We start from the raw sequence: 21,116 nt of genomic DNA on the forward strand, positions 1-21,116 counted from the left end.
GCTGCCCTGGCCAGCACATTCTCCAGATCTCTCACCAACAGAAAACGTCTGGTCAATGGTGGCCGAGCAACTGGCTCATCACAATATGGCAGTCACTACTCTAGATGAATTGTGGTATTCACGCCATCCAAGCTCTGTTTGACTCAATGCCCACGCGTATCAAGGTTGGTTGTTCTGGGTACTGATTTCTCAGGATCTATGCACCCACATTGCGTGAAAATGTAATCACATGTCAGTTCTAGTATAATATATTTGTCCAATGAATACCCGTTTATCATCTGCATTTCTTCTTGGTGTAGCAATTTTAATGGCCAGTAGTGTATAATACTCAATTCTGCAGAAGACAGTAAAAGTCTTGGCCAGTGGCATATTTGTGTGTTTCATGCTGCCATGTTGTTGATGCTCACTGGGACATGATGGGAATGAAACAACATGTGTCACCTGCTAGTCCTACGCAGTCAATGAGACAGTGGCTGACAGATGGTATGTTTGAAAGCAAGAGACATTGTTACATTCTCATGTCAGCAGGGAAATGAAATCCAGATAAAAACAGCTGTTTCTCCAGTCCCACGATAACTACAACCTCATAAATTGCAACATACTCAGAAGAAACAACCAAATATTTATGACAATGAAGATATAAATTTCACTTATCTGCTATTAGGATTATTATTAAAAATAGTGATACTTCAGGCAAGACAACATTAGTAAGTCAACAACGTACAAAAGAAAACTGTGCGCAAATTAATGCAAACCATTTCTTTTCATGTTTTATTAATCCTTGTATTATCAAAATATAGACAACCAATAAATGGCATAATTTAAAATAGGTATAATGTTAACTTTTTAGGTAGATATTTCAACTCAGTAAAACAGTTGGTAATTTTGCTTGGTCAGAATATGTTAAAAATAAATTTTTCTCAAGAAGCCTCTTGAAAAAACATGTTGTTGTCTTATAATTAGGGCCATCTTATACTCGAGTAAATACAGTAATCTTTATGTAACACTAACTTATTTTTTCTGCAAACATTTTGTCAAAGCACACTATCTAATGTTTCTAACAAGCAAATTCGTGCATTTGTCACTGAGGAGGGTGTTAAGAAAAGGATGCCACAAAACAATTCAGAATACAATTAAAATATTACCCATCACGAGCTGGCTTTTTGCTCATTTGAGCAACAGGCTGTGTGGCATAGAACTGGCATGGCGGAGGTTCATAGCCTTCTGGAGCTCTTAACATCAGCATAGCCAATCGATGTTCCAGATCAACCACCTGACGCAAGCGCACCATGACCTGTTGTAGACAAACTGATTTCAGAGCAATAATTATTCCTGCATTATTTCTAATGACACCAGTTTTTTAATATAACAATGGGAAATCCAGGATGGAATAATGACAATACTATGATTTGTGCTCGCAGTCCTTCCTTGGCAGCCAGACAGTGCTCTCGTGTGTGTGTGTGTGTGTGTGTGTGTGTGTGTGTGTGTGTGTGTGCGTGTGTGTGTGATGTAATTTGGAAAAAGGCCTTTTTGGCCAAAAGCTGCAACTCACACCCGAACCTCCAGATGTCAGACACTCAGATCGCAACCAAACTTTGTATGTTGACAGAGTATCAACCAAACCACCAATTTAGTTCCTGTTGTGTGCTGAACATGCGTAAATGGTAATTAAAAGGAGCACCAGAACTACGGAGAATATGAAAAGTGCATCTGTGAGCAACTGATTTGACCTCACATAGGTGAGTTGGTAGAACATCAGATCATCGTACCAAAGGTTCCGCATTCAAACCCCACTGATTACAATTTTTATAAACTGTTTACACATGAAACTGTTATATGGGGAAAATTTTCCTGACGTGTAAAAGGATTTTTCGGAGTTTCTAGTAGTGTTATTATGGCAGTCTGCTTTCACTTCATTACTTCACAGTAGGAAACCTATACAGTATAGTTTTTATATACCTGTCCAACTGAACACCACACCTATCCGTACAAATGTACCTACAGGTTTTCTATTTTTAACTAATGAAGCGAAATCACACTGCCAAAGGAACACTGCTGCAAAACTTAAGTTCTTTCACATGTCAGGAAAATGTTCTCCCATATAACAGTTTCATGCATGAACAATTTAAAAAAATTGTTATCAATGAGGTTTGAACGCAGGACCTTTGGTACAATTCTCTGATGCTCTACCAACTCACCTACGCAAGATTTTCAAGTCAATTGCTCACAGACACACTTTTCCTATGCTTCGTAGTTTTGATGTGACTTTTGATTACCGTTTAGTCATTTTCTACTGGATGACAGCAGACAACATGAATTAAATCAGTGTTTTGGTTGATACTATATCTACATACAACATCTGATACCGATCGGCGTGTCTGACATCTGAAGGTTTGGGTGTCAGCATCTCTGCTATATGGTGAGTAGCAATCCACCCTTTTCATAATATTGGCATTATTCTGCTCTGGATTTTCCATTATCTTGTTTTTGTGATGTATATTGATGCTGGAGGGTTCAATTTTAGCACTCAACAGTAAAAGGCACCCACGAAACCAGCTAAACACAAATTCCGTAGAATTTACACATTTATTCATTCATACTTATGTATATAAACTGACTTCTGGTATTTCTTTTGTGTCAGAGTAAAATCACATGATCAGATGAATTCACATCAAAAACTTAGGCCCAAAACGTAATGTAAAATTTAAAGATGCTTTACGTGTTCATTGTACATAAACTAGTGCACGAGACATGATGTATTATGCATCTCTGAAGGCCAAGTGCTGCAATTTAAAAAAGAAAGTAAAATAAAATAAAAGTATTTTGTGCTGTAATGTTACACTTTCAGCAGTCGTGATCCCATTCAAAGAATCATTCACCCCTAATTTCAGTGTACGTCAATGTGAATTAATGTACATTTCTGAGAATTTTCAGAAGTTACACTTCTGTTTCCCTTTCAGCAGGAGTGTGTATATCTGCATTAATCATAAATTAGAGTTATTTTCAAGTTTGTTAGCGAATATTACATCAAAAAAGTTTCAGCACATTAATAAGTTTCTAGTTTAAGTTTTTTTTTTTTTTTTTTTTTTTTTTTTTTAAAAAAATCACTGCGCCCTTCACAATGCAGCCCCACTATGGATCCTGTTGTCCAATATGGGATGAGTTAGTTGACAATCATAAGCTGCTGGATATAACCCTGACTACTGTCAAATGATTAGAGGCTGCAGTGAATGCATGTCTTGGGAGATTTCCCATGTGTGGTGTACCAGAGATACCAAAAGACCTCAAATACTATCCTTTCTTGCGGATCCTGTCTCTCCCACAAGAAGTATGATACCTATCAATACTTGCACACTTGATTTTGAGTTACATGCTTGACTTACCAAACGAAAGCGCTGGCACGTCGATAGACACACAAACAAACACAAACATACACACAAAATTCAAGCTTTCGCAACCCAACGTTGCCTCATCAGGAAAGAGGAAAGGAGAGGGAAAGACGAAAGGATGTGGGTTTTAAGGGAGAGGGTAAGGAGTCATTCCAATCCCGGGAGAGGAAAGACTTACCTTAGGAGGAAAAAAGGACAGGTGCGCACACGCACACAAGCACGCACGCACACACGCGCGCGCGCGCGCGCACACACACACACACACACACACACACACACACACACACACACACACAATGCCTGGTGGGTAATGGGAGGAGAGAATATACTGAAGGGCAAGTTCCCATCTCCGGAGTTCTGATAGGTTGATGACTTGGTGCACGGCCAGCACATCTTGGCACAGTGTTACACCGTCCGGGTTCTCTGGATACTTCCCACTGACACCCTAGGCTGTGGCTAAGCCATGTCTCCGCAATATCCTTTCTTTCAGGAGTGCTAGTTCTGCAAGGTTCGCAGGAGAGCTTCTGTAAAGTTGGCAGAAGTAAAGCTGTGAGGACGTGGCATGAGTCGTGCTTGGGTAGCTCAGTTGGTAGAGCACTTGCCCACGAAAGGCAAAGGCCCCGAGTTCGAATCTCGGTCCGGCACACAGTTTTAATCTGCCAGGAAGTTTCAAGACTAGCCTTGTTAAAGGAGCCTCAATGGGACTCACAATGTGCATCATTGTCCCCAGATCAATCATGGTCCTCTTGGTTCTGTGTCAAGTGGAAGGCTTGAGGCAGAGACTTCAAACGTTCTGTGACAAGCTAAGATGTGACTTATTAGACTTGCACCATAGGGTTGAGTGCTATAGAGTCCCCCTAAATGGATCTACACATATCAATGCTACCCTGGTAGCTGACTGAGTGTGGGGTGCACACAAGGGTGTTTTAGAGTAGGCGACTCCGCATCCCATTTCGATAACAATAGCTGTAGGGGACATGGAAGTGTCGAAGCTTACATGGAAGTGTCGAAGCATGCATGACAAAGTGCAAGAGTTCGAATTGCTCCTACAGAGCTGGTTACAACCCAAAATTGATAGCACTGAGATTTTTGAGTAACATTTAAGCGTATATAAAAAACACAGACTAATGGTAATGGAATTCATATGCACTGAGATAGAAATTGAAACTGCATGCAAGACTATCTGAATACGACTACATATCAAGGGTGGGGTGGGGTGGTGGAGGGGCGGGGGGGGGGGGGGGGGGGGGGGGGTAGAGGGGTGTCAAACTTGTGATCAGATACTTACACGATTGGCAATTAAATTTGCTACACCAAGAAGAAATGCAGATGATAAACGGGTATTCATTGGACAAATATATTATACTAGAACTGACATGTGATTTACATTTTCATGCAATTTGGGTGCATAGATCCTGAGAAATCAATACCCAGAACAACCAACTCTGGCTGTAATAATGGCCTTGATACGCTTGGGCATTGAGTCAAAAAGAGCTTGGATGGCGTGTACAGGTACAGCTGCCCATGCAGCTTCAACACAATATCACAGTTCATCAAGAGTACCGTATTTACTCGAATCTAAGCCGCACTTTTTTCTGGTTTCTGTAATCCAAAAAACCGCCTGCGGCTTAGAATCGAGTGCAAAGCAAGCGGAAGTTCTGAAAAATATTGGTAGGTGCCGCCACAACTAACTTCTGCCGTCGCATATATATGTAGCGCTACACAGGCATCCATTGTAGGCACAAAGATAAATACTGGCGCCAAAACCTCTGCGTCAGTAAATAAAATTTAAAAAAAAATTGGAAGACGAGCTTTTTTTCTCCGCCCGAGTTTCGATCACTGCATTTTCATACATTATCCAACGAAGTAAATACAAATTCCGTATTGTTCATCTTCGAATGTAGCAGAATTTTAATGTACTACGAAAATCCAACTGGCAAGACTGGGATTTTTTCAATATGGCCAATTCTACGTTCTGAATTTTTTCCTACCTGCGAGAAGAGATGGTTGCTAATAGTAACCTGATGAAATGTGAATCACATGCAGTATTCTCTTCACCATAAGAATAATACGAATATAAACATTTTACCATGTATTCTTTCGTGTTTGCTTCTATCTCATTTAAATCCTGTCTGCCTAATAAACTACGAAACTAGAGTGAGACAACAGCAAATGCGGAAGAATATACGTATCGTGTCATGTTTATATTCGTATTACTCTTATGCCTAATAGTGATACAGTCAGAAATGAAGCATGGCAACTGACTAGATTTTTAAATCTAAGATGACTAATTTCTGTGCAGAATTTGATGTACTAAAGAAGCGGCCGCAAAGATTTTCAAACGGAGAAAAATTTTCGCCAAACTCTCGTTCAGAACATGTTCTATCACACGCAGTGTATTATTTGGTTCTTGCTGATCATTATCAAAGAAAGCAGCAGTGTAAGTAACTACGAATAGCAGTCTCTTGCCATTGTTTCGCTAATGAGACGATTCCTCTCTTTTTTTTAATTGTAGGCGGCAGTAGCGCGCACAAAAGCAAGCCATGCCGCGAGCAGCGACAGGCCGTAAACACGCACTATCAGAATGCGACAAACAATGCATGACACAGTATAGTAATGCATTTTCAGCTTAGAGTGACTGACATAAACACCTATAACATAGAAAACGGCACTTATCAGATCAAAGCAAAATAAGCAATCGATTCAAATCAGACGAAGCACGTGAAAAAGGAAGGGTATCCGTATAAATACGGACGGAGCGCATGACGCATAGCAATGGCTGCCTGGTAAAGCCTAACTGCATCTTAAATCAAGACAGCACTAAAGTCACTGGTGGAAAAATTCTGCTGCTTCTCAATAGAAACAACGTATTGGAAGCTTAAACAGTGACAGAGGAAGAAAATAGGCCAAGATCATTTTGGAAAAGAAAACATTCCAGTCAAAAAGCTCACCTATCATCAGAAAGTTATTTCAACATATTAAGTCTTGGCCTGAAGGCAAATAGTGTGAGAACATTATAAATTTGTTCACATAACCATTTACAAAGAAACATACAGATATGATTTTTGCCAACAACAGATGTGAATTTTGCCAAAAATTTTCAGCTCTCTAGGTATCAGTGACCATGAGATTTTTGCAGCACCAATTATTACCAAAGCACAAGGGATCACTAAAACAAATAGAAGGTTTTACACATTCAGCAAATTAGATAGAGGCAGTAGTGTTGAATTTCAATAAGGAACTCAAATCATTTAGCTCTTGGGAGGAGTAAACAGCACTATGGCGCAGTGCTAGAAGACTAGTTCACCAAGCACTCAATAGAAAGGTACCTAATAGAGCAGTTCATGACAGGAAGGACTCTCCACTGCATACAATCACTGTAAACAAACTTCTCAAAAAATGTAGACTAATGTATAATAGGTGTAAAACAAAACATAGTACTGTAGCTAGGGAGATACTTAATTAAACACATTTGGCTGTCATGAGGGCAATGCATGAGGCCATCAGTGACTATATTAACACAATATTGTCACAGGATCTATCACAAAACCCAAAGGAATTCTGGTCATATGTAACGGCTGTTAGTGGTATCAAAGTTAGCGACCAGACACTCATGGTTGAGATGCGAAATGAAACTGAGGAAAGTAAAGCAAAACCAGAATGTTGAACTCCGTTTTCAAATGTCCCTCTACAAAAGAAAACCCTGGAGTATTTCCCCAATTTAGCCTTGTACAACTGAGAAGATGGGGGAAATAAGTATTAGTGTCAGCAGCATAGAGAAGCAGCTGAAATCACTGACATGAACGAAGGTCCAGGGGCTGTTGGAGCCCTAATATATTCTATACTCAATTTACGGCTGAGTTAGCCTTCTTTTAACTGCAATTTACCCACAAACACAAAACTGTGTCGAGTAGTTGGGAGGAAGCACAAATCATATGGCAGAATGATCCACAAAACTACCATCCAGTAGCCTTGACATCCATTTGTTGTAGAACCTTAGAAAATATTCTAACGCCTTAGCAACAAATAATCCTGAGTTAAAAACGAACATCAAAATGGATACAGGGATTAGTGAACACAGGGTTGTCATAGCGAGATTGAATATTGTAACCCCCCAAATCCTCCAAAAATAAATGAAAAATATACCTATTCAAAAAAGCAGATAAAAATTCACTTGATGCCTTCCTGAGAGACAATTTCCACTCCTTCCAAATTAACAGTGTAAGCTCAGACCAGACGTGGCTTGAATTCAAAGAAATAGTATTGGCAGCAATTGAGAGATTGATACCAAATAAATTAACAAATGATGGAGCTGATCCTCCTTGGTGCTCAAAACAGGTCAGAACATTTTTGCAGAAACAACGAAACAACCATGACAAATTTAAAGAGACGCAAAATCCCCAAGATTGGCGATATTTTACAGAAGTTCGAAATTTAGCATGGATTTCAATGCGAGATGCTTATAACAGGTTCCACAACAAAACTTTGTCTCGAAACCTGGCAGAAAATTCAAAGAGATTCTGGTCGAATGTAAAGTATGCTAGCAGCAAGACATAATTAATGTCTTCTCTGCACGAATGTAGTGGAGATACTATCGAAGACAGTGCTGCCAAAGCAGAGTTGCTAAACACAGCCTTTCGATATGTCTTTACAAAAGAAAACTAAGTAAATATTCCAGAATTCGAATCAAAAACAGCTGCCAACATGAGTAACACAGAAATAAATATCCTCGGAGTAGTGAAGCAACTTAAATCACTTAATAAAAACAAGTCTTCCAGTCCAGACTTGATGCCAATTAGGTTCCTTTCAGAGTATGCTGATGCAATATACAACCATTCGCTCAACAGTAGATCCATCCCAAAGACTGGAAAGTTGCACAGATCACACCAATATTCAAGAAAGGTAGTAGGAGTAATCCACTAAATTATAGGCCCATATTAACATCAATATGTAACAGGATTTTAGAACATATATTGTGTTCAAGCATTATGAATTACCTCGAAGAAAACAGTCTATTGACACACAGTCAACATGAATATAGAAAACATCATTCTTGTGAAACTCAACTAGCTCTTTAGTCGCATGAAGTGTTGAGTGCTATTGACAAGGGATTTCAAACTGATTCCATATTTCTGGATTTTGGAAGGCTTTTGACACTGTACCACACAAGCGGCTGGTAGTGAAATTGTGTGCTTATGGAATATTGTCTCAGTTATGTGACTGGATTAGTGATTTTCTGTCAGAGATGTCACAGTTCACAGTAACTGATGGAAAGTCATCAAGTAAAACAAAAGTGATTTCTGGCATTCCCCAAGGTAGTGTTCCTTGTATATATGAACGATTTGGGAAACAATCTGAGCAGCCCTCTTAGGTTGTTTGCAGATGACGCTGTCATTTATCGACTTCATCAGAAGATCAAAACAAAATTGCAAAATGATTTAAGAAAGGTATCTGTATGGTGTGAAACTGGAAATTCACCCTAAATAACGAAAAGTGTGAGGTAATCCACATGACTGCTAAAAGGAATCCATTAAACTGCAGTTGCAGAATAAATCAGTCAAATCTGAACGCCATAAATTCAACTAAATACCTAGGAATTAGAATTATGAACAACTTAAATTGAAAGGCACTCATAGAAAATTTTGTGGGGAAGGCTAACCAAAGACTGCATTTTATTGGCAGGACACTTAGAAAATGTAACAGATCACTAAGGAGACCGTCTACACTATGCTTGCCTGTCCTCTTTCAGAATACTGCTGCACAGTGTTGGAGCCTTACCAGATACGATTGACGGAGTACATCGAAAAAGTTCAAAGTAGTGCAGCATGTTTTGTATTATTGCGAAATTGGGGAGAGTGAGTAACTTAAATGATACAGGATTTGGAATGGACATCATTAAAACAAAGGTGTTTTTAGTTGTGGCAGAATTTTCTCACGGAATTCCAATCACCAACTTTCTCCTCCGAATGTGAAAATATTTTGTTGACACAGATCTACACACAGAGAAATGATCACCATGATAAAATAAGGGAAATCAGAGCTCATAAGGAAAGATATATAGGTGTTCGGTCATTCTGTGCCCTATATGAGACTGAAACAATAGAGAATTGTGAAGGTGGTTCGATGAACACTCTGCCAGGCACTTAAAGGTAATTTGCTGAGTAACCATGTAGATGTAAAATATCTTGAACAGAATGACCTCCTTGTCAACCTGAATGTATTCTGAAAATACTCAACACATGAAACCCAACCCCTATGTACTGTCTCCCAATGCTGCGTCTGGCAGTCTCTAGTCCCTGCACACCCCACCAGACAGTGCTCTTCTCTCCCCTCCCCCCCCCCCCCCCCACATACCCTGCTACCCCTTCCCCTCTCCTGCCCCATTCCATATTGCTATTCATGCAACAGTTGCATTCTATCAGAGGTGCCATTGGTTGTAATCATGTGTGCGTGAGATGTGCTTGCTTGGGTGCGCGTGTGTGTGCGTGCATGCATGTGTGCGTGTGTGTGTGTGGGGGGGGGGGGGGGGGGAGGGGGGGCGCACGTGTGTGTTTGCTGAAGAAGGCTTTGGCCAAAAGTTATAATGTTTAACAGTCTTCTCATTGTGTCTGTCTGCAACTCAATGGGTTATCTTTACAGTGAGCAGCACTCTATTCTTTTCCTAATACTGTTGATATTCCAACTCAAGCTTCTCTCACACAACACCCTGAAAAACATGGATCAATGAAGCCAGATACACGCAGCGTTTCTTGATTTCCTAAAAGCATTTGACTCAGTACAATACCTACACTTATTGTCAAAAGTGTGATGGAATGGGGTAACAAGGGAAATTTTTTACTGGATAGATGATTTCTTGATAGGGAGGACGCAGCATGCTATCTTGGATGGAGAGTCACCAATGCCAAATAGGACTAACGGGGGATACTGAGTGTATACAGAGAAGGGCAGCACAAATGGTGCTGTGAGCAAATGTCACAGTGACACAGCAGAAATTGCACTGGCAGACATCTGAAGATGTGAAGCAAACTATCCGAAGAAAGCCTACTTACAAAGTTTCAAGAACCAGCCTTAAATAATGAATGTAGCAATAGACAACTAACCAAACAACGTAAAACACACGATGGAATAATGAAAATACTATAAAAGGATATATTGGTACTCTCCACATAGTGGGGATGTGGAGTCACAGACAGGCACGACAAAAAGACTGCTAAACAAATAGGCTTTTGGCCACAAGGCCTTCTTCTGAAGTGCACAAAACACACACACACAAACAAACAAACAAACATTGTCTCTGGCTGCTGAGACCAGATGTTGGCAGCCAAAGACGACGGTCTTGGGCATATGAGCTGTGTTTGCATGAATGCATGTTGTCTACTTCAGAAGAAGTCTTTTTGGTTGAAACCTTATTTGTTTCACAGTCTTTCTGTTGTGCCTGTCTGTGACTCAACATCTTCCCAGTACAGAAAACAACATGCCCTGATCCCCCTTCCATAGCATGCACATTTCTCACAAATTTTACAATTAAATACAGATGTGATGTGATAATCTGGTGTGTGACCTATAATATTGAACCCATAAAACTTACGATGACTGACAGGTAACAACCAAACGACTGAAATTCCATTAAGCGTAAATGTGCAACAGACTCTATATGTCTAAAGAAGCTGAACAAAGCTTGAATATTAACTCTGAATTTACAGTACAAACATGTTAATATGAAACAAAATTTCTCAATGACTTACCTTCTCTTTCAAAAGAGCACTCTTTTGAAGCACAAAAGCATTTATCAGCTCCCTAAACCAATTAATACAGTAGAAAAGAGAATCGAGTATCACTTGCTTCTGATCAGGTTCCATGAACCTGAAATCATCCTCATCTTCATATTCTGGCATGACGACACCACACACAAGCAAAGCATCAATTTCATCCAGTACACCTGAGCAAGTCAGCATCTTGATGAGCCGTAAGAGTCGTAGATATGAATTTAAGATTACCAGATTCCTTAAGACAAGAAAGTTATTATCACTTTTAATAAAGCTATGCCACTGACAGAATTAAAATATCATGAAATTTATCAACAAGAGTCCTCTCATACTACACAATTTGCATTACATCTATTTACACATTCAGTGGTTCACATACAAATGCATCTGTATGCACAGATAATGAGACAGGTTGCCAGTTGTCTTTAACATTGTGTAATAAAGCCTGGTTGTAATAATTTCAAAGAAAGCTGTAAAAATCATGTTTAATATACTTTGAAACTATAGAAATTCTTCCAATCTTTACTTTAAAACTAGTCAGTTTTGTCTTGCAACAGATGTAATTACAAGCATTTGCCATTAAGCAATATATTCAGAACAGGTTAGTGTGAGAATGAACAGGTTGACAACTTTACTTCTTCAAAAGATTTCCCAGAGAGCACAAGTTTTTCCAGGTTGAAATTTTAAATCTCCCTGAACCAATTTATGTTGTATGTGAGACCAAATTACACTTTACTAATTCTTATGGCCACAAATTGAGCTGCATGTCACTTATTAATGATAATTCCAAATTCAGCAGAGACCAAAGAAATAACTGATGATATTTTTCTTGTTTAAGCAATAATGTTAAATTGTAACACCTTGTAACATATAAGCTTCATTCACGCAAAGAAAACTCAGCCTACATATACAGGCTGTTTGACTGCTACAGGTGAGTGGGGTGAGTAGAGGATAATGAAAGGAGCAAATAATGGCAATGAAACATAGGCGCATAAACTGATGTTTTCCCCAGTTCGATGTATTACATCCAGAGGATCCCAACTACAAATAGGCACTTGAGGAAAAACACTTTAAAACAAGTGTTCCACACAATCACAATTTATGTGAAGGCATCTGTATGTCTACTTACTGATACCTGTAAATGTTCAAAAACCCCAGATGTGTTCTGAAAGCACTGAAATCTATTCACAATGCATTCCCAGAGTTCATCAATACTATCAACAACATATCAAAGGATTTAAATAATCATACACAGGAAAACCAATGGATTCAAATCGGGGGACGTGAGAGGCCACAGTATTGACATGACATAACTGATACACTTGTGAAATACAAAACTTTCCCGGCATACAGACTGCTCTATGTATAAAATTTCAGAACTGCCAAATGTCTGTAACTTGCTGGTATGATATTTTGGCACAGAGTCTTAGAGCCATCTTCAGGTGAATAGTGATGAGCAAAATATTGAGCTCCCCTATTTAAGTTCCTGCCAGCACATACATGGTGTCCTACCTGGCCTTCACATGCATTGCTTGAGCGCACGTCCTTTTGCGATAAGTCTATGCATTGCTCTGCATGCCCTCCATGGTGAAAGCTCACCTCTTTGATACCAAAATGATTATTTTCACACAGTAAGATTGCAGGATGACACTGATTACGCAAAGCACGAAGTTTTTCTATAACTGGGTCCCATTCAGAATTTAATTGGAAACCACAGTTCTGATTCAGATAGTCATATTTCCAGTCATTCATTGATGACTGAGCTCAAAAAGTTTGACGTATGGACTAGCATTTTTTATTACATGTCATTGAACGACCAACAGAACTACAGTGATCAGCAATAGTGGACTTATGTGCTTGGAGAAGGAAAGTATGCGATCCTGCACTGTTTGTCCTATATAAGCAATGCTATATAGCATTGTTTGTCCTATATAAAATTTTGCCCCTGCACATGGAATTCTGTAAACATTTGCTTTGAGCAATTCTAAGTCGTCTTTAACAGATACCAAAAGCACTGACATTTTGGAAAGAAGCTGAAACATTACTTTAACTTTATGTCTTCTTAATTTTCTGCCTAATAGCTGAAACATATCCAATATATGGTAGACAAGCAGTCGTTTTGTAGGCCTCATCCTCTTGTTATGTTGTTTGTACATCTGTAGCAGTCTCTGCACTTGTTGAGACGAATACCTGTTATTCAGGAAAATAGGCTGCAGGTGTTCCAGTTCCATTTGCTGGCTATCGGCATCTGAGATGGTATAGGCTTGGTGGATCAAGGTCTTTAGAATGCCCATCATTTGTGCAGGATGATGGCAACAAGTAGATTGCAAATAAAGGTCAGTACAAGTGGCCTTTCAATACACTGAATGCCCAATTGTGCCCTTGCAATTTACTATTGAGATGGAGAAAGACGGCTGCTTGCAGATTTCAGACATCTTGGTGAACACATCTCACGCAGGTGCTGATGGGACCTAGTAAACACTCTGCTTTCTTGTTTTCTTCTAAGGGAAAACTTTCCATGATACAATCGTGCTGCCTCCCATGTACTACCATTGGTATGCCCAAACCTGATATGCATATTGGCCATTTCTTCATCTGAAAATGTATGTGGAACCATGCCATCCATTTCAAATGCTACTCACGCGCACAGCATTTGCTGTTCACTGTGGGAACTGGTACCTAGAACATACGGCTGTTTATGCTACAGCCTTGCTGCTCAAAAATTGATGGCACAACCCAAAACTTGAGCTGTTGGTTGCTTCAAGGTCATTCTTCTTATCAGACCAATGAATGTAACCTACTCAACTAAGTGACAGCAACGTGCCAAGGGTGAAGTTGCAACATACACGTAGCCTTAGATATTAACAGTATTGTAACATGGGTGTGATTGCACTCATGCGTATGTTTATTATGATTATTTGCTTGTTTCATTCTCCTCTGCTCACTTCTTTGATTTGTACCTATATTAGTCACACACCTAGTATAACTTGCACTATGTCTTCATTTGGGCTTGTTAAACTTTGTCTAGTGTCAATACAGAATCTGGTATTGACTTTTGAGGTACCCACAAATAAGGGTGCCTGCAAAAATTTATCAAGGAGGAGGAAATATTCATAATTGCAATTCATAAGAATGATACAGTTTCTGAAAACATATCTGTTCCTAGAACTAATATGGCAAGAAGTACACCAAACCTTTGGTATTCTAAATGACTGGTAGTTAACCACACAACACATTTTGAATGTAGATTACATTAATACCTAAAAGGTAGGAAGATTTCAATAGGATATTCAAAGTACGTCCTTCTTTTTAGTGACACGATTATTGATGGCATCTCTTTTTGAGTTAATGAAATGTTACACACTCATATGATTAACTCATGCATATCCAAAAGGTTAGGAATTAAAGCTACTAAATATCCTGTTCACATGTCGATAATATTAGGTTGCCAATGAAAATTAAAAATGGCATTAGCTGAAAGAGTCAGAGTGACAGACAAAATGTTACTGGATGAAGAAAAAGGTCATTAATACTCTTAAAAGTAGAAAAATAAGAAATAAACTTTAAAGACATTATTTACGCCACTCTGATGCCATCTATAATACTTTGTTTACTTAGAAGACTTTACATTTGATTAAACAATGGAAACTCTAGGATGGAATATCAACAATGTAGGAAAAGAATTATTGCTTCTTACTGTAAAGATGACATGTTAACTTGCAAACAGGCACAATTAAAAGACACTTACACACAAGCTTTCATCCACTGCCCTCATCAGAAAAAGAGGAGCATATACCGCTCATTCACACAAGCAAGCAAACCTCACGCACACGACTGCCAACTCCGGCACCTCGGGCCAGAATGCAACTGTCACATGGGATGGAAGCAGAAATCTGGAGGGGGTGAGGAAGGAGAAGGGGTAGAGGAGTGCCGTCTGTTGGAGTGTGCAGGGACTACAATGTCAACAGGTACAGTGCCAGGCGGTTGTGGGGCAGGAGGTGGGGAACACAGAGCAAAATACAAGTGGAGCGAGGAAAGATAGGCAGGTGCATTGGCAGAGGGCGGCAAACAAAGAAGGTGGGAGACGAGAATGAGGAGGAGGTGATATGACAGACAGGGTGGAAACTGTTGGGTGGAGGGTGTGGGGACAGAATGTTACTGTAGGTTGGATAAGTACGAGAGTGGAGTATGTGTTGTAAGGGTAACTCCCATCTGCACAGTTCAGAAAAGCTGGTGCTGTTGTGCCACAGAGTGGTCTACTTTCCTCTTGCCCACAATTTGGCAGTGGCTGTTTGTCCTGATGGACAGTTTGTTGCTAGTCGTACCAATATAAAAAGGTGTGCAGAGACTGCAGAAGAGCTGGTAAATGACATGACTGCTTTCACAGGTAGCCCGGCCCCGATGTGGTGGGATAGACCTGTGGCTGTGAGGCTGAAGGGCAGGGGATGTGGTAAATGGAGCAAAAAATTAGAGGAGTGGGGAAGGATGGGCGAGTGCATTGGAGAGGGCACCAACAAAGGGGTTGGGAGACAAGAATGGGGAGGAGCTGATACGGCAGAGGGGGTGGAAACTGTTGGGTGGCAGGTGTGGGGACAGTTTGTTACTGTAGGTTGAGACTGGGATAATTATGAGCATGGAGAATGTGTTGTAAGGGTAACTCCCATCTGCGCATTTCAGCATGTTACCGTATTTACTCGAATCTAAGCCGCACTTTTTTTCCGGTTTTTGTAATCCAAAAAACTGCCTGCGGCTTAGAATCGAGTGCAAAGTAAGCGGAAGGTGCCGCCACAACTAACTTCTGCCGTCGAAAATATGTAGCGGAAGACGAGCTTTTTTCTCCGCCCCGAGTTATCCAACGAAACAACGAAGTAAATACAAATTCCGTATTGTTCATCTTCGAATGTAGCAGCAGTTCAATGTACTACGAAAATCCGACTGGCAAGACTGTTCGCGGTTTTTGTCAATATGGCTAACTCTATGTTCTGAATTTTTTTCTACCTGTGAGAAGAGATGGTTGCTAATAGGAACTTTTATGAATTGTGAATCACATGCAGTATTCTCTTCGCCATAAGAGTAATACGAATATAAACATTTTGCGATGTATTCTTTCATGTTTGCTGCTATCTTATTTAAATCCTATCTGCCTAATAAACTACGAAGCTAGAGTGAGACAACAGCAAACGCGGAAGAATATACATATCATGTTTTGTTTATATTCGTATTGTTCTTATGGCTAATAGTGATACATTCAGAAATGAAGCACCGCAATTGACTAGATTTTTAAATCTAAGATGACTAATTTCTGTGCAGAATGTAATGTAATGTACTAAAGCGGCGTCTGCAAAGATTTTCAAACGGGGAAACATTGTCGCTAAACTCTCGTTCAGAACATCTTCTATCATACGCAGTCTATTATTTAGTTCTTGTTGATCATTATCAAAGAAAGCAGCAGTGTAAGTAACAATAAATAGCAGTCTCTTGCCATTGTTTCGCTAATGAGACAATTCCTCTCTCTCTTTTAAGTCGCGGTAGTGCGCAGAAAAGCAAGCCATGCCGCGAGCGGCGACAGGTCGTGATCACGCACTATCAGAATGCGACAAACAATGCATGAGACAGTACAGTAATGCATTTTCAGCTTAGAGTGACGTTAACACCTATAACAAAGAAAATGGCACTTATCAGATCAAAGAAAAATAAGCAATCGATTCAAACCAGACGAAGCACGTGAAAAAGGAAGGGCACCCGTATCAATACGGACGGAGCGCCTACCGCATAGCAATGGCTACCTGGTAAAGCTTAACTGCTAAGCTTACGACTCGAACCAAACTACTATAGTTGTATCGTCATTCATTCGGGCTAAATTGTGTCTCATATTAAAATGGACCAACTTTGTTTCGATTTGGAGGTGCGGCCTAAAACTTTTCTCTCCTCTTGAATTTCGAGTCTCAAATTTCAGGTGCGGCTTAGATTCGGGAAATTTTTTTTCCTTGATTTCGAGTCTCATTTTTCAGGTGCGGCTTAGATTCGAGTGCGGCTTAGATTCGAGTAAATACGGTATGTTCAGCAGCATGTTGTGCCATAGTTTGGCAATGGCTGTTCATCCTGGCAGACAATGGTTGGTAGACATACCAATATAACAAGGTGTGCAATGACTGCAGCAAAGCTGGTATATGACATGGCTGCTTTCACTGGTGGCCCAGCTCCTGATGAGGTATGATAAACCTGTGATACCACAGAGATTTGATTCTTGTGGCAAGGGGTTGGGATTAAGAGTGGCGTGGGAATGGACCAGGATGTTGTGTAAGTCAGGTGGGCAATGTAACACTATTTTAGGAGGGAGTGGAAAGGATCTCAGGTAAGAAGTCTCTCATTTCAGGGCATGATGATGGGTAATCAAAGCCCTGACAAAGGATGGTGTTCAGTTGTTCCAGTACAGGGTGGTATTTGGTGATGAATGGGGCATTCCTTTGTGGCTGGTTCTTGGGGCAGTAGGATGTCATTATCCAACCCCCACCCAACCCACAGTGTTACTCCTTGTCCACCTCTCACAGCACCTGCCTCACTGACTTTTTCAATTTGCACATCTCCCTACCAATACTTCACCACACCAGAGCAGAACCATATCTGTAACATTGTTGTTAACCATTCCACAAAAACCCTCAGCTCCACAGAAGTTTCAGGCCTATCCAAGGGCCTCACCTTTAGCACTACACTCAAATTTAACCATGCTGGACTTGTCAAAGACCTACTCTCCTTCTCTCGATCCCTGCAATGGAAACAATTCTTTGCCACCAATCACTCTAACCAAAGCCAGCCTAATTCCAAGACTCAACCCTGTCTCTCCCCGTTCAAACCACTATCCAACCTTGATCTCCCCCTCCCACCTAACCACATGCTGATCTTTCAGGAATTCCTTACCTCCAACTTGACCGCACCATCCTTCCCCAGGTTCCTTTCTCAGAACCCCAACCTTTCAGCTGAAGAAAGAATAGCCATACACAACCACAAAACAAATCCTGACCTAATCATCTTACCTGCAGACAAAGGTTCCACCACTTTTGTTATAATTGCAGTGACTACCTGGCAGAAGGCCTCCACCAATTATCTGACTCCTCCACCTATAAACTCTGCCAGAGTGACCCCATCTCCAAAATCCAACACAAACTCCAATCCCTGCTTAGAGTCTTAGGCCCTTCCCAGAACCTCTCCCTTGAATTCATGTCCCTCCTCACCCCTAAGACACCCTGCACACCCACCTTCTACATGGTCCCCAAAATCCACAAACCCAACAACCCCGGATGCCCCATTGTGGCAGATTATTGTGGCCACTGAAAGAATTTCGGCCCTATTGAGCAACACCTCCAACCAACTGCCCATTATCTAACCTCCCACACCAAAGATACCAGCTACTGCACTGGTGAGGGAGAAGATAAGTGTTGTGTGATTTTGTGGCAGTCTCTTCACACCAGGATTTGGATAGGTCCAGAGAAAAGCCAGGGACTATTTTGTGAAGGTTCACAACAGTCCTGAGTGTAAGAGAGCACAAAACTGCTGTTGGACCAACAAATAAGTAAACCTAAGTTACATAATAATTTGCTAATGCCACACTACTTACCAACAAACTTGGCAATTTAGGATAGATTAAAATAGCTGACTTCTGCAATGAATTAAGCCTGCAGCCCAAATTACAGGAGAGCACAGCCACTGACAATAAATTTATGGCTGAATAACTCTGCTAACTCTATAGCAGAAGAAACCAAAACAAATATTCTTCTCAAAGAAAAACTTGTCCCCTTTTTTCCAAAACAAGAGGTAAATAAAATACCAAATGAAATATTTAAAAAATTCTAGAGCAAATAATAATAATAATAATAATAAACCCCGTGGAGGCCCGGGAGAAGAATAGGCCTCCGGTATGTTCTGCCAGTCGTAAAAGGCGACGAAAAGAACAAACCACTAATAGGGCTAACCCCCCTTTTAGTGTGATTACTTGGTTCAGGACAGAACTAAAGAGGCCTCGGACAAGCGCCGTCATGGTCGGGGACGACGCTTGAACCCTATGCCCGCCCACAATGGTAACGACACTGCTAGCCAACTGGAAAATGATTTAAATCCAAATAGAGGTGTTTTGCAGGATATGCTTCCTGCAACCACCCTAGAAGGAAAACAAAGACAGAGGATGAGATGGTCAGATGAAGTCAATTGACACCTCATGTTCTGTTATTACCAAGCAACAAACCTAGGAACCAACACAACTGGATACAGATCACAAGTATACACAACATTTATTACCAGATACCCGGAATTAAAATTTTTAACAGAACAACGACTAGCTGATCAGATCCGTGTAATAATCAAAAATAACAGGATACCCCAGTCAGAATTAGAAAACATCAAACAACAAGTACAACAAATACTGGAACAAAATAATGTGCAATCAGAAGAAGAAGAAAACACAGTAATGGACTCAAACATCCCAGAGCAAACAAACAAAGACCAACACGCATCAATTAAACAATCAGAGGAAAACGAAATCTTAAGACAGCCACCAGAACAAGCACAAATAGAACACGAAGAGACACATGTGTTAGACATAGAAGAGAAATTTCAGCTGGCATATATAGAATACAAAGACACAAATACAGACATTAGACCATTCCTGCATAGACCGCCAAATAACTCACAAGTCGAAACAACAATAAAAACTATCAACACAATCATACACAACAAAATAAATGAAAACACAACTATGGAAGAGTTACAACTACTGGTTTATATAGGAGCACTCACTACACTAAATATACACACTAGGCAGAGATCAGAACAAACCAACACACAGAAGAAACCCACAAAACCAGCATGGCAACACAGGCTACAGATCAGAATAGAAAAACTGAGAAAAGACATTGGACAGCTAACACAATTTATAAGAAATGAAATATCACGCAAAAAACAAAAAAGGTTAGGTAAAATCTCACAACAAGAAGCAATAGAGCAATTAGATGAAAAGAAGCAGAAATTACAAGCATTGGCCAAACGACTTAGAAGATACAAAAAAAAGTGAAAATAGAAGGAAACAAAACCAAACATTCAACACAAACCAAAAGAGATTTTACCAAACAATGGATAACACACACATTAAAATAGACAATCCACCGAACATAACAGACATGGAACACTTCTGGAGCAGCATATGGTCAAACCCGGTACAACATAACAGGCATGCACGGTGGATACAAGCAGAAACAGACACATACAAGATGATACCACAAATGCCTGAAGTGATAATTTTGCAACATGAAGTCACCCGAGCAATTAATTCTACACACAATTGGAAAGCCCCTGGAAATGATAAAATAGCAAATTACTGGCTAAAGAAGCTCACCTCAACACATTCACATCTAACTAAATTATTTAACAGTTACATTGCAGACTCATACACATTCCCTGATACACTTGCACATGGAATAACCTATCTGAAACCTGAAGATCAAGCAGACACAGCAAACCCAGCTAAATATCGCCCCATAACATGCCTACCAACAATATACAAAATATTAACTTCAGTCATCACACAGAAATTAATGACACATACAACACAGAACAAAATTATAAATGAAGAACAAAAAGGCTGCTGCAAAGGAGCACGAGGATGTAAAGAGCAACTGATAATAGATACAGAGGTGACATATCAAGCGAAAACTAAACAAAGGTCCCTACACTACGCATACATTGATTACCAAAAAGCCTTTGATAGTGTACCCCACTCATGGTTACTACAGATATTGGAAATATACAAAGTAGATCCTAAATTGATACAGTTTCTAAACACAGTAATGAAAAACTGGAAAACCACACTTAATATCCAAACAAATTCAGATAACATCACATCACAGCCAATACAGATTAAGCGTGGAATATACCAAGGAGACTCATTAAGTCCTTTCTGGTTCTGTCTTGC

At 40.1% G+C, this 21,116-nt stretch overlaps 1 protein-coding gene across 1 annotated transcript in view; it reads right to left on the minus strand.

The window, feature by feature from the left end:
• LOC126101551 (Fanconi anemia group D2 protein) overlaps window positions 1-21,116 on the minus strand; it is a 225,542-nt gene that overhangs the window by 74,938 nt on the left and 129,488 nt on the right. The window contains exons 15-16 of the mRNA XM_049912189.1: window positions 11,135-11,393; window positions 1,146-1,294 (exon numbers count right to left, since the gene is read on the minus strand). Of these exons, the coding sequence (XP_049768146.1) occupies window positions 1,146-1,294; window positions 11,135-11,393 (408 nt within the window). The remainder of the gene's footprint in view (window positions 1-1,145; window positions 1,295-11,134; window positions 11,394-21,116) is intronic.

This window comes from Schistocerca cancellata, chromosome 9, assembly GCF_023864275.1.
Source record: "Schistocerca cancellata isolate TAMUIC-IGC-003103 chromosome 9, iqSchCanc2.1, whole genome shotgun sequence".
In the NCBI taxonomy this organism is placed as follows: domain Eukaryota; kingdom Metazoa; phylum Arthropoda; class Insecta; order Orthoptera; family Acrididae; genus Schistocerca; species Schistocerca cancellata.